The 15,155-nt window shown below is 44.7% G+C and overlaps 1 protein-coding gene across 1 annotated transcript; it reads left to right on the forward strand.

The window, feature by feature from the left end:
• Window positions 1–328: 328 nt before the first annotated feature.
• DES (desmin) lies at window positions 329–10,824 on the forward strand. The gene is made up of 9 exons (XM_015816702.1): window positions 329–937; window positions 4,714–4,774; window positions 5,671–5,766; window positions 7,000–7,161; window positions 7,296–7,421; window positions 7,864–8,084; window positions 8,848–8,891; window positions 10,143–10,225; window positions 10,581–10,824. The coding sequence occupies exons 1-9, from the start codon at window positions 384–386 to the stop codon at window positions 10,620–10,622; spliced, it is 1,389 nt and encodes a 462-aa protein (XP_015672188.1). The 5' UTR covers window positions 329–383; the 3' UTR covers window positions 10,623–10,824.
• Window positions 10,825–15,155: the final 4,331 nt, after the last annotated feature.

The following is a 15,155-nucleotide window of genomic DNA, read 5'->3' on the forward strand; positions in this document are numbered from 1 at the left end:
TTTCCATATATCCCTTCCACTTTCTATATCCCCTCCTTGCTTCTATTTCATATCTCTTAACCATCATCATCCTTTCTGGAATTCTGAATCAATTTCTAGGCCTGCTCCTGGGGAAAGGACCAGCTGCGGTTGCCAAGCAGAACCCCCAAAAATGACTTGAGTCCAGTGATTATTTGCTGGCTGCTGCCATCTATCTCCCTCCTCCCTTACTCAACGGAGGAATCCACAGCTGTTCCAAACTGGGAGAGGAGAAGGAGGGGGCTGTTGGATGATGATGTCAAGACTCAGGGATACAAATAGGCAGAGCTCCGGCTGTCATCCCGACTCTGCCTTCTCACCCAGAGTAGCTGCTGCCTTCCTGCCTGTCCCACCAAGCTGCCACCATGAGCTTCTCCAACCAGAGGGTCTCCTCGTACCGCCGTACCTTCGGCGGGACAGCTGCCCCTTCCTTCGCATCCCCTTCCTTCCCACGGGCTTCCTTCGGCACCAAGGGCTCTTCTTCCAGCTCCATGTCCTCTCGGGTATACCAAGTGTCCCGTAGTGCTGCAATGCCCACCCTTTCTAGCTTCCGCTCAAGCTACTCAGCCCCACTGCGTTCAGCCTATCAAGGCGCCGGCGAGGTCCTTGACTTCTCCCTAGCTGATGCCATGAACCAGGAATTCCTGCAAACCCGTACAAATGAGAAAGTGGAGCTGCAGGAACTCAACGACCGCTTCGCCAATTACATTGAGAAGGTCCGTTTCCTGGAGCAGCAGAATGCCCTCATGGTGGCTGAAGTCAATCGACTCAAGGGCAAGGAGCCCACGCGCATCGCCGAGATGTATGAGGAAGAGCTGAGGGAGCTGAGGCGCCAGGTGGAGCTGCTGACCAACCAGCGAGCACGGGTGGATGTGGAGAGGGACAATCTGCTGGATGATCTCCAGAAGCTGAAGCAGAGGTGAGACCGAGGCCCATGATTTGCTACCATGTTTTTTTTTCCTCTAAGCTCATCTCTGTCTATTTATGTTGATCTGTAAATTTAAGGTTTCTTCCTAGTCACGAGCAGGTACACCGCTTCCCTGGCCAGAGATGGAGTAAACAGGGAAGGGTAATGCAAATCACAGCCAGGATGAGTGGCCTTCCAGCCCTGACCTTCCAAATAGCAATGCTAAAACTCTCTTATCAAATGTCATATTTGCCAGGCCCTGAGTAAATGGCACTGAGCAACATTCACCTTGAAGTTGCAAACTTCTTGTGCTCTGATCTGAAATAGCCATCATAACTAATAAGAGACAATCTATCTCACTGGGCCCAACAAAATAATAATAATAATAAAGTTGGAAGGGACCTTGGAGGTCATCGAGCCCAACCCCCTGCTCAGGCAGGAAACCCTACACCATTTTGGACAGATGGCTGTCCAGTCTCTTCTTAAAAACTTCCAGTGTTGGAGCATTCACCGCTTCTGGAGGCAGGTTGTTCCACTGATTAATTGTTCTAACTGTCAGGAAGTTTCTCCTTAGTTCTAGGTTGCTTCTCTCCTTGATTAGTTTCCATCCATTGCTTCTTTTCCTGCCCTCAGGCGCTTTGGAGAATAGCTTGACTCCCTCTTCTTAAGGCTCAGAATGTGTCCAGTGACTTCCTGTCATACCACTCTCTCCTTATAAACCTTTCCATCTTTAGAAACTTAAGAAAGCTTTTGGGGGCTAAAATCTTCATCCTGAAGAGAAAGGCCAATATCTAAAAAAAAAAAAAACACCCTAGCACAGTATTTAAGTCTGCTGAGAAAATATTTGTGAGGTTTATTTTGGCACAGGGATCCATGCTGGTTCAGAAATCAGTAGTAAGGTCACCAGTCCCTGCCTTTTTAGAAAAAATTGGATGAAAAGACTAAATTATATTTGTGAAACATTTTGTTTGGATTTGACCTCGTGGAAAAATTACACATGTACTTTTATTTATGCAGGGAGTGGATAATTCTTCCTTATCAAACACTGGGCTTTGGTTTTTAATGGGGGATCTCTTTAGTTTAATTCCACACCAGTTAGCTCCGCTTTTTCCTTGTCAGTTGCACAGGGGATGGGGTGGAAGTGGGAGGTGTGATACTCTAAACAATTGTTGCAAGTTCTTGTCAGATCAACTCTTGACTCCTTTTGGTAGGGTGAAGGTGACTGATGGTTGCCTCTTTCCATGAGGTAGCTCTGGGTTTTTTCCCCTGCATGATGTAAATTGTCTATTTATGTCCCAAGTAAGCATGCCCTTGACTAGCTCAGGATATATGTGCCACAAGTCTATGTTGATGATCTATTTCTAGGAGTTTTTAAAGAGCTGAAATAAAGAAAAATGATATCCTGATGATTAGAAATGGGGTGGATTTAAAACTTTTAAATTAATTAATTCCACGTGAGAGCCAGAAACCAATTTTCTTCTGGGGTTGCACATTAAATATATTAGTGGTGTAGTAACAGAATCCCTCTTCGACAGTGCCGTTATCGTTTTAAAAAATGTACATTACAGAACTGAAGCGGGTGCAGGTGGTCAAGATTCCATGTTACCCAGCACATCTTCCAAGTCTATAAATCTTTGTTCTAGAACAGAGGCCTTCAAACTTGGCCCTTTTATGACTTGTGGACTTCAACTCCCAGAATTCCTGTGTGCCTGGCTGAGGAATTCTGGGAGTTGAAGTCCACAAGTCATAAAAGGGCCAAGTTTGAAGACTCCTGTTCTAGAATTTCTCTTCTACTCACAAGGGGAGAAAAAACCCAGTTTCAGTTTATTAGGAAAAGTGACTCCCAGGAAGTCATCTGATATTGCTCTTCATTGTATGTCAGCGGATTCTTCATAACCCCCTACAGTTTGTACCAGTATAATTACAGCTTTTGCAGCCCTAATGATCGTTGCTCAGCTTGATTTACGTAATAGCTGGGCTCACAAATCATGCTAAGTCATGGTTTGCTTTCTCTGGAGGTTTCAATAGTTGGGTTCACAGGACGTGCGCTGGCACACCTTGTACTAGCAATGGAACGGGTTAATGCTATAACAACAGGAGAGAGATGAAAATAATACAATACTTTGGGGGGGGGAAACTGGGCTATTCAGTATGAGGGCCCTTCGTATCCTGCTTCTGGAAGGATAATCCCTAGGCCCTTACTCTGTGGCCAATCCTCTTGGAAGCTTTCTCTTTTCCTCCAGATTTAACTCCCTTGTGATTGACAGGGCACAAGTGGACCCTGCCAGAAGAAAGCAACAGCCAGATAAGCAAGGTTGAGCATGTTGACAGGAAGTGCATATACATAAGAGAGGGGGAAATTTAGGCAAAGAAATCCAGGGGTCAATGTCTTCCAATCAGATATGTATTTTATTTATTAATGAAATAAATTAATCTCACCTCATTATCCAAAGTGACCCTGAGTAGCCTACAGAAGAATAAAAACATAAATACATCATTCAAATGTTCTCCTGGATCTGTGAGCAGATGTGCACTGAATTTGGGGATCATCATTTTATTTGTTGGTTCTTTATAGCATACACCAAGTGTGATCTTTGGCTTGAGTGTTTACTGCTGTGGAGAAGCAAAAAAGAACTTTCTTTCTCATTTGGATTGTAGCAAATTGAATGTCCAAGACTTATAACAAGGTAGCAAATGGTATCACTTGTCCTTTTCTTGTGCTCTTTCCCACCAAACCACGTAAAAAGAAATGGAAGTGGCTACCAAACAGCCTTTCCTAACTTAGTATCCTTAAGATCTGGGGAACCATATCTCCCAGCATCCATGCCAACATCAGGAGGCATGAGATAGGGTCAAGCTGATGCAAGAATCTTATACAGAAGACCGCCTCTGCAAGCCTTATCACTATATGACAACAGCTGCAACTAACAACTATTGAAATTGTAGTTTAAGATGTCAGGAACTTGGACAATTTAGAATTGAAGGTTTGAGGGTGCTGTGTTTATAAATATAAAAATACACAAATATGGATACAATAATTGAGAATATGGAAACTAGAACTCCAGGGCCATGATTCACTAACTTTAGTGTCCGAATCCTTTCCCAATCTCAAACCCCACAGAAATGTTAGATTACAGTTTCAATTTCTTCAGCCGTTACGAACAATGACCATCCTGGCTGATTGTGATAAGACCTTATAATCCCAAATTCTGAATATATGTGAGAAAAAGTGGACTTGGGTGATGCTACACTAATCCCATGTCAAAATACCTGGAAGACAGATCTTGAATTTCAGCATCTTGGTAGCCTTCCACTTGTCTCCCAACACCTTATGTCTCTTTCATATAGGGTCATCTCCAGAATCCCAGGCTGAGGGTCATCCCAAGAGTTTGCATGCTGCTTCTTTGCAAGTCTCTGGCTCCTGCTTCAGCTTTTCTCAGTAGAGCAAAGCTGTGCTACCCTAAAAGGGAAGGGGGAGTAAGCATTATCCATCAGTGAGCTCATGCCTTTGTGCTTAAGGCTTTGACTAAAACAGGCAATGAGAGGACATGTTCTTGCTCCATTCCCAGCCTGGCCACCAGCCAGATCCCACCCCTTCCCTTTGGAATGTAGGAGAATTGCCCGTTCCTGATGCATATCTTACTAAAGTGACTTGGTAGCATGTCAAAGGTTTAGGTTGAAGCACTGGCCTTGACTTCTAAAGTATGAGAAAGGCAATGCTGCTTATGTAGACCAGTCAGTGATTTCCCAATCTTCCCAATGCTCATTTTTCTGCCCCTTTTCCACAGGTTGCAAGAGGAGATTCATCTTAAAGAAGACGCAGAAAACAACTTAGCTGCTTTCAGAGCTGTAAGTTCAAATGTTTCCTCCAGCGTGTCTGGGGAAATGAGGAAAAGATTTGAGAAATAGCACAAAGGGAATATCACTTTGCATACTTAAAAGTTGCATGCTTAGCTTTTTTTTTTTTTTTGCCCCTTCATTTCTGAGAAGACATATTGTGCCTTCGCCCCCAGCTATTAGTGCTTTCTCAGATCTTTTCCAAAGTGGTAGACAATTGGTATTTGGATTTCAAAATATAAGGAATTATTAGAATTATAGTTAAGACAAGATTTCTGGAGAACATCAAGTTGCCAGCCTTCTATACTGTGTAGCCCCTTTTGAATAATTGCAAAGCCCGCTCCTGTTTTGTCTACAACATTGTGCAACCTAGAACATGAACGTTTAACATGTTATTAGAATATTTAGAATATTCTAAATGATACAATGTTTTGAATAATTCATAGTAGTAGAATCAATATGCCAGAGGGAATAGTTTAAGTACTCCTTCAGGGATACATTCAGTACAATGGAGCAGCATTTACCCTGAATTTCAAGGAATTTGGAATTGAGATGCGGGCAACTGCCCTGCCATTGTCAATATTGCCAGAATCTGGAGTGATGTTAGAAAATGTTAGTAGCCCTTTTGTTCAAGGATCATGTGAATTGGTTCAGTTGGGGTCCTTCCCACTCATTTCCTGGGCTTTCAGAAGTTCCAGTATTGTTTTCATTGGTCAGATTCCCAGATGATATCAGTCAAAAATCAGAGGGGGGTGGGCATAAGCTCTCAGCCTTTTTAGGAGCACACAGTTAAATGGCAGTTGAGTTCATTTCCTTATTCAGTGAATTTGTGCTCTTTTAATGAGGACCAAGCTCTTGGGTCTATTATTACTGCTGAGGTCATGCTCCTCTTTTCTCTGCCATTACAGGATGTTGATGCAGCCACTCTGGCCCGTATTGACTTGGAGAGGCGTATCGAAACATTGCAGGAAGAAATTGCTTTCCTCAAAAAAGTGCATGAAGAAGTAAGCAGCTGTCTTGTACATGTGTCTTGGTGTTTCTCAAAATGATGGCTTCTAGAATGGAAGGAGGGGTGAGGCTGTTGAAGGGGATGGTGAAAATCAAGCCCAGAATTTAGCTATAATAGCAGCTTTAATTGAAAAAAAAATATGGAAGATGGTATCAAGTATCAAAAGTTGCATGTCACCAGACCAGCCTTCTCCTGTTAGGTTGCACCATGTTTTGGTACGATGGCACAAAGTTTCCTAACATGTTGGGCAAACCCTACCAACCTGCGATGTCAACCAAGCTATTGTTGTTAGTTTGGGGTTCTGTAAGAGATGGTGCATACAGAGGGGGAGCTGATGTGATGGATTACAGTGAAACAGCAGTTTCCAAGGAAGGAAGGAAAGAACACATTTCACAAAGGGTGGTGGGGAGGAGACAAAAGGCAGCACAGCCTGGAGCTGGATAGGAGTAAGACTAGCTACTCCCTAGAACAGTGGTTCTCAGCCTGTGGGTCGGGACCCCATTTGGGGTCGATCGACCATTTCACGGGGGCCGCCAAGCAAGGCTGTCTGCCATTTTTTTGTCTGCCATTTTTTTTGTCCGCCATTTTTTTCCCCTTTTCCGGCGGGTGCCTTACCTCCCTTGGGCTGGGCCAGCTGGTGGTCGGCCTGCTCCGTCTCTGCCGCTTGCCAGCTATGCCTCGGCCAGCGCAGGGGGCAGAACCACACATGCGCGGCGCTCCCGGGCAGGGAAAGTCCTCGACTTACGACCGGTTGGGTAGTCCTCGACTTATGACCGGTTTAGTCCTTGACTTATGACCAGTTTAGTCCTCGACTTACGACCAGTTTAGTCCTCGACTTACGACCGGTTGGGGGCGCGGCATTAAAAAGGTTGAGAACCACTGCCCTAGAAGCTCCCAGGGTGTATCAATTAAGGTGAGAGAGTAAGGGTTTAGTTTGTCAAGATTCTGCCTATTGTGTCTAAGCAAATAAAGAAGTAAACTCTGGCTGAATGTCCTTCTTGGCTAGGAACTGGCTTAATTTAGTAACCCAATGGTTTAATCCACCATACATTAGTGAGAAATAGTTTATATCTTCTTGAAAGATCATTTTGGAGAAGGTTTTGTCACAACTGAAAGCCTTCTTTCAATTCGATGGTTCGAATTGAAGGATTTTTGTGCCTAACCAGTATGGATTAGGGGAGGTGGCTACTGCATTGGCCTGATGGTATACTCTTTGTGACCTCTTCAGGAAATTAGAGAAATGCAATCCCAGCTGCAAGAACAACAAGTCCAGGTGGAGATGGACGTGTCAAAGCCAGATCTGACCGCAGCACTGCGTGACATCCGTGCCCAGTATGAGAACATTGCTGCAAAGAACATCTCTGAAGCAGAAGAGTGGTACAAGTCCAAGGTCAGGAGAAAGAGCAGCTTCACTTGGCTTAAAAGACTAGGGATGATTGGAGTTAGTTTTCACTCATGGGATTCACTCCTGTTAATCCACCTGTCTGCTCTATTTGCTCCTCCTCCCCCCCCCTCTGTCTACAGGTGACTGACCTGACTCAGGCAGCAAATAAAAACAATGATGCCATTCGCCAAGCCAAGCAGGAGATGATGGAGTACCGGCATCAAATCCAATCATTCACCTGTGAGATTGATGCTCTGAAGGGCACGGTGAGTGAGCTGCCACGCCAGATTAATCATGGAGTCAAATTAAGAATACTGGACCTTGCATTGAACCATGTTAGGGAGGAACGTTTTTCCTCTTCCCTACGCTCATTGACGCAAATGCAAGGGAAGCATGGAGAACGCAAACTGCTCAGGCAGCTGCAGTTTTGCACAGCTGTCAGATGGAGAGGTCATTCATGATCTCTGAGGGAGACTGACAGAAGATCTGTTTAATGCAGAGGAAGTTCTATGGCCAGCTGAAGATCCTCATATAGGCTGACTGGTAAAATCTCAGCTTATGGTCCCAATCAACAATCTCTTACAGTATGTCCCTTGAATGGATGGGAGACGGGGGCGGGGGCGGGCTCTTTTTTTATATTCACCAAAAAAGGGGGTAGAAATCTCCCCTTTTCTTTCTCCTCACTGCTTTCCTCCTCTTGACTTCCAGAATGACTCTCTGATGAGGCAGATGAGGGAGATGGAGGAGCGCTTTGCTGGCGAGGCTGGCAATTACCAGGACACAATCCAGAGGCTTGAAGAGGAGATCAGGCATTTGAAGGACGAGATGGCACGGCACCTGCGCGAGTACCAGGACCTGCTCAATGTCAAGATGGCTCTTGACATTGAGATTGCCACTTACCGCAAGCTGCTGGAGGGTGAAGAGAGCAGGTGAGCACTATCTGCACCTGTGTGTCCTGTAAAGGTAGCTTTAAGTCCATTCAAGTTGGTAGATGATTTGTCTGGGGTGGGTTTTGTTCTGACGGAATAGTAGTAGGTTTGTACACCGATTGTGAAGTGTTAGTGTATTACTGCTACACAAGAATCTACCACAATTCTGGACTGAGTAAAAGAGACGTGGCTTATCACAGTATCTGAACTCTGCCTTTGTGCTTGGTGACAGCAAAGGATAACAAAGAAGGAAATGCATCGTTCTGCTGTGATGGTTGATGACATTCATCTTCTCTTAGGAAAGAAATAGACCAGTGAATCTCTTGAAGCCAAATGTTACTTTTCCTTTTGGCTGAGCAGTTTGGATTAGTCCAGGGGTAGGCAACCTTGGCTCTTTTATGACTCGTGGACTTCAACTCCCAGAATTCCTGAGCCAGCAGGAATTCTGGGAGTTGAAGTTCACGAGTCATAAAAGAGCCAAGGTTGCCTACCCCTGCAGTAGTGGGACTTACATTTTGTAATAATGCTGAATTTGCATGAAGATGCCATTTTAGAATTACAACAAGAAGACTGGAAACAACACTTCGGTATGCAAGCCAGAAAAATGCAATTCGTTCAGATTTAAGTGTTGGGTTTTTTTCCTAAAAGGACCATAAGGGATAATGAGGGTTGTTGGGGAGGCTGCTGTAGAACATAGGAAATCTGAAAACAGAAAAGAAAGACAAGGCTACTTTAATCTCCCTTTCCTTTCCCTTCCTTACAGAATTTCACTGCCCATTCAAACTTTTTCTGCCATCAACTTCCGAGGTAAGTGACATGGACCTGGTCTATGTGGTTAAAGGGATCTATGGGCATGCAAATCACGTGGGTTGTTTTGTCATGCTAAAAACGGAGCAGAAACGGAAGAAAGCCCATCCCCAAGATTCATTTTAGAACAGTGATTGAAACGAGGATGGAATTACGTGTTTCATGCCTATCATAATCTGTTCTGCTTATTCCCGACTAAACCCTTTTTTGGTTTTAAAGGATGGCATTTAGAGGCAGGGGAGAAAGAGATTGCTTTTCAGTTAAAAATAGCACCCTTCCCTATATTTATTTATATATATTTATCAAACTTAGAAACCACTCACAGAGCCACTCTCTGCAACTATAACTCTCCCTCTCTGCCTCTCTAATTCTAACTGGAGTTCCTGAAATGGGCCTGCAAGGACAAATGTATCTGAAACCCCTCAACTCTGCAAGGAGGAGGGTCAGGTTCAGAACAAAACACTCAGACAAAGAAAGGATTATACATCCCAGCCTACCTTCCCCTCCAAACCAGTCTCACCTAAAGCTGCTTTTCTCTACAGTTGGTTCTTTGGGGATGGGGGTTGGTACCAGGCATAATAATATATAGTTCTATCCAGAAATGTATAAATGAGCTGAATGAGTCCATCTCTCCTCTTAAGTTTCTTTCTGACATGTTTCTTGGGTGAGACACCATAAACAAAGATGACTGTATTAAGAAATGAAGCATGATGAATACCACAAACATACATACCGCTAACAAAACCAAACAGGATAGCTATTAGTTTCTCGGCATTGCATCAAAACAAGAATAAACTCTCCCTTGTCTCCAAAAAGAGTCTTATAAAGGCTAAAAGATAAGGGCAATCAAGCCGAAATATCATAGCTGTGGTAATTCTAGTTCTGAATTCAAGATCTGCCTTGATGCTGTGGCCAAATTTAGTAGAACTGAATAACAGCTTGGAAGATTGTTTTGTTTTGGCATAAATATTTATTGGATTATATACACTGTTCGGTTAGGTTGGCAAGAGCTGGTGTGGGGTGTGTGTGTATGTGTGTCAGGGACATGAAGTGAACATGGTACCCATCTCCTCTTAAGTCTTGGTGTGAGCAAGTCATGGAGAACAGTGAGCTTGTGCTTGGAAGAAAACATCCCTAACCACAGAGCCCACCCTCCAAATTCTCTGGACTCCAAATTCTTCATGGGATTCTCCCATGAAATGCATGCCAGAGTGCACCCATTATCAACCAATGCCTCTTTCTGTCCCACAGAGACCAGCCCAGAGCAGAGGAGCGCTGAGGTCCATACCAAAAAAACAGTGACCATCAAAACCATCGAGACACGTGATGGGGAGGTAAGCTGACAGGCTGTGGGCGTTGATGAACATCAGAAGGGTTAGCAACCCCAATAGAAAACCCCAGGAAAAGTCAATAAAGGTAGTCTTGAGTGTGTCATTCCGTCCTATTATGGAGCAGGGGGAACATTCTAAGTTGAGAACCGCTCACCCTGTTGATGTGAGACTGAGGATAAGGAATGGGAGATGCTTCTGAAGGAACACGGTTGGATGCAGTTGTCTTCCTTTTTCTTCTGTCCCTATAAATAGGGAAGCCAATGGTGGGAACAAGCAAAGGTGCCCCACCTGATTGGGGAGAAGGCCCAGGAGGGTGGGAGTAGAGCTTTCCCTAACTGAAATCTCTGTCTTTCCTCAGGTGGTCAGCGAAGCCATGCAGCAACAGCATGAAATGCTGTAGGTCTTGTAACTCCCAGAGCCACTTGGCCCATCTCAACCCTCTCCTTCTCATGTGCAAAAATCAGGGGATGCCAGTTCCCACACCCCCCTTTTGTAAGAGCACCACTGGACAACCTCACCCGCTCAACTGAATGTACAAGAAGCCTTCTGTGTTGCCCAAAGCCTCTCTCCTTCGGCTCCCTTTCTGCACTCCCTTTCCTTTCCTTTTTCGTTCTATTCTTTTCCTGCCCTTGGGCGGGAGGAGGGCAGAAAGAGAGTTGCAGCTCTGTGTGTGTGTGTGTGTGTGTGTGTGTGTGTGTGTGGTACATGCATGCATGTGTTAGAGGTGAGGCTTCCTGCCCCTGTATGGGGTCTGACTGTTGCCTGAAAAGAAAACTCTCATCTGCCATTACATGGTGACACGTGCCCGGAGTCACATACGTGTGCTCTGATAGCCATGTGTAGTTACACTCCCAACCTGAGTGTGGGTCCCTGCCCCTTCTGGGTCCTTCTGCTGCAGCAGTAATGAGAGCTACCTGCAGGCCCTGCACAGACAGAGGAAAGGGGTGGGGGGGGATGTGTGAGCATAGCCCAGAGAATGAGGCTGAGTCACCTGCCCAGTCTCGCCTCCGGGACCAAAGCCACAGAGTTGCCCCTACCCTCAGGGAGCAGGACTCCTTGCTTGTGGGCGGGCGGATGGGTGATGCTTGCATCTCTAAGCTCAGTGATTGTCTGTCCCGTTTGCTATGCCACTGAAGCTCTTTTTGGACAAGGTTTCCCCCTTCCTGTCTTGGGGTTTTTTTCCTACAAGTGTAGGCTAGAGTGCTAGGAGAATTAGGATCTCTAAAGGAGAAAGTGAGAGAGGCCTCTGAGAGGAGAAGACTTGGGCCTAGAAGGGGACAAGCCCTCCTCCATGCCTGCTGTGAAGTGAAGCTCCTAATTTGGGAGGTTGGATATCATGGCCGCCAGGGAGAGGAGCAAGATGCCAGGAGCAATGCACCCACACATGCAAGCTTACCTGCCTGGAGCATGATCCCTTGCCACATGCCAAATCCGTCCCACGGGGACTGCTGAAAGGCCTGCAAAAGATTGTGGAGAAGAGAAGGAACTGGCAGGTGATCAGGTGACGGAGAGGGAGAGAGAGAGAGAGAGAGAGAGCCAGCAGAGAACAGTCTGTCATTGTGAATGAATGGAGAGAGAGAGAGGACATGGAGAGAGAATGAATACTCCTAGCCCTATGCCCCAACACGTACTGGTCCTACAAAAGAAATAAATAAACTATGCAGCACAAAACTGGTTGTGTAGATGTTCTTCTTTTGCTGGCGGTTGCAGAGCAAATCTGATTCAATTTAATCGCACGCTGAGGAGAAAGGAGAATGGAGAAGGAGATTCAGAAGTCAAAGAGACTTCCATGCTTTGTATAACAGGGGCATTTCTAAGGTGTCCTGCTTCTCTTCCATTTTGGTGGCGTGGTTTTCATTATCCCCGATTTACCCCAGGCACCCTCCTAGTCGCTTCAAACTTGGCCCTTTTATGACGTGTGGACTTCAGGGGTCTTCAAACTTGGCCCTTTTATGACGTGTGGACTTCAGCTCCCAGAATTCCTCAGCCAGCGTGAGGCACGCTGGCTGAGGAATTCTGGGAGTTGAAGTCCACACGTCATAAAAGGGCCAAGTTTGAAGACCCCTGTTCTATGTCCACAGCTGCATTTTGGAAATGTGCTACCACCACAGTCCCTCATATATGGAAGAGCCTCCTGTACAGATTCTGCTTGGCACTGTCTTCAAAACCCAACCTCTTAATGGTGCCACAGACAGGAGAAGGGACGCTTAAAAGTGGGGCTCTTTGCTCAGGTGGTATCTAAACATTGGTTCGCTCTACGCACTTACATTCTCTTCAGCATCAGAAACATCCCAAATAAACCCAGAGATTGCAGCTTTGTTTCTCCATCATATTTAAGTCTGTTTTAGCACAGTCAAAATGTACCAGTGCTCTAGTCATACTAAATGTGCCCCAAATCACGATTTTAGAAGTTGTGTCTTCATCCACATTCTTTAGGAAGGGCCTGCTACCTCATGAGACTCTTGAGACTGAGAGATTACCAGGAAATGATAGACAGGGACCTATACAAATAAGATCTTTTAACTCATGTACATGTCCCGCTAACTGTAGCTGGAAGATAGTTTGCTAAACATATTTTAAGAGCTTATGCTCGTAGTTCTGTCCTCCTCTCATTCCCAACCCGTATCTGAGGCTGGAGAGCTTCATATTTAGCTGATTTAGATGGAAAGATAGTTTCCACCTTCTCCTGACATAAGTCTTATTTCATGGATGACATTTAGTGTCCAGACAGCATGACTGAAGAAAATGAGTCAGAAGCAGGGGTCTGCCCAGCTCCTATTGGATACAATAATCACACCCTGTCCCCTCTATTTGAAGGCCACTGCCCTGCATGGTTATTTTGACTTCTGGACAGATATGAAGCCTGACTTCCACAGACAGCCGTGTGATTAATCCAACTAAAATATCATTTTGCCATCTAGTGGTTGTCTGGATTTTCAAAGCAGAGTTACGGTAGCTGTATTGCTATGGGATTACTCAGTTTGGAATAAGGTATAAAGTACCAGACTAGAAATAGGGAGACTATCAGGCACAAAATAGTCAGATGTTTTTAAGCCAGTCGCTCCCTCTCAGCCCTAGGATGGAGGCAATGGCAAGCCACATCTGAAATTTTGCCAAGAAAACTGCAGGATAGTTCAGGCAAGTACTGACATGAAGGCACTAAAAAACTTTAAAAATGGGATTAGGTGATTTTGTTTTCAAAGGCATTTTTAATTTAAGAAGAATTTATTGTAAACCCACAGAACTAAATTAAAGGAAATGTATGTCTTTATATTTTCCCTTAGTTTTCTTAGCCCAATACTCTTCAATATCTTCATAAAGGATTTAGATGAGGGAATTGAAGGGGAACTCATCAAATTCGCACATGACACCAAACTGACAGGAGTAGCCAACACCGCAGAAGACAAACTCAGGATCCAAAAAGATCTTGACAAACTCAAACAATGGGCCCTATCCAACAAAATGAGTTTCAATGTGGAGAAAAGCAAAGTCTTACACTTAGGCAGGAAAAACCAAAAGAACAAATACAGATTGGGCAAGACCTGGCTTGGAGGTAGCAACTGTGAGAAGGACCTTGGAGTCCTGGTGGACAATCACTTAACTATGAGCCAGCAGTGTGCAGCATCAACCAAAAAAGCTAATACAATCCTGGGCTGTATAAACAGAGGCATAGAATCAAGATCACACAAAGTACTAGTACCACTTTATAAAGCCCTAATAAGACCGTACCTCGAATACTGCAGCCAATTTTGGTCACAAAAAAGATGTTGAGAGTCAGGAAAAAATTCAGAGAAGAACAACTAAGATGATCAAAGGCCTGGAGACCAAAACGTATGAAGAATGGCTGCGGAACTTGGATTCGGCCAGTTTAAAGAAAAGAAGAAATAGAGGAGACATGATAGCAGTATTCCAGTATCTGAGGGGCTGCCACAAAGAAGAGGGGGTAAGGTTGTTCATCAGAGCACCAAAGGGAAGGACAAGGAACAATGGTTGGAAGCTGATCAAAGAGAGAAGCAACCTGGAATTAAGGAGAAACTTCCTGACAGTGATGACAATCAACCAGTGGAACAGCTTACCTCCAGAAATTGTGGGTGCTCCATTGCTGGAAGTTTTAAAAAAGAGATTGGACAATCACCTGCCTGAGATGGTATAGGACAGGTCCTCCTGCTTGAGCAAGGGGCTGGATTAGAAGACCTCTAAGGTCCCTTCCAGTTCTATTCTATTCTGTTCTGTTCTGTTCTGTTCTTTGTTTAAAATTTACTGCACCATTTCCTTCAACAAGATATCATAATATTAGCATTCATAGAGAGCCTTGAAAGTATTTTGTATATATTGTTTGATTTCACACATCACATTTTATTTAAATAAACTGGCATTGCACAATATTGTACATTAAGTCATAAACCATGATTTAAAAATAAAATAGCCAGGTTGACACTACATGGTATGCTATCAGCAAACCAGATCAGGCTTGTTTAACTACAGTTTGCTGAATAAATGTTGTATCACATGCTAAGCTATAAAGCAGTGTTTGCAAATTACAATGGATGGGTTTAATATTAAACCAAAATCAAATCACATTATGGCTTAGTATGATGTATAAAGGGGGCAAGATGGCTCAGCAGTTAAAGACGCTGAGCTTGTCAGTTGGAAAGCTGATAGCCTGGGTTTAACACCAGAGCGTAGTATGATCGGGTGAGCACCCATCCTTGCCCCAAGGCCTGACCACCAGCACCTTAAAGGAGGCGGTGGTGAGGCCCCTCCTTAAGAAGCCCTCCCTGGACCCAGATGTATTGGCTAATTATCGCCCGGTCTCCAACCTTCGCTTTGTGGCGAAGGTTGTTGAGAGTGTGGTTGCGCAGCAGTTCCCTCGACACCTGGAGGAAACAGTCTATCTGGACCCGCTCCAGTCGGGCTTCAGGCCGGGATACAG

The sequence above is a fragment of the Protobothrops mucrosquamatus genome, unplaced genomic scaffold (genome assembly GCF_001527695.2).
Source record: "Protobothrops mucrosquamatus isolate PMUCROS unplaced genomic scaffold, P.Mucros_1.0 scaffold481, whole genome shotgun sequence".
In the NCBI taxonomy this organism is placed as follows: Eukaryota; Metazoa; Chordata; class Lepidosauria; order Squamata; family Viperidae; genus Protobothrops; species Protobothrops mucrosquamatus.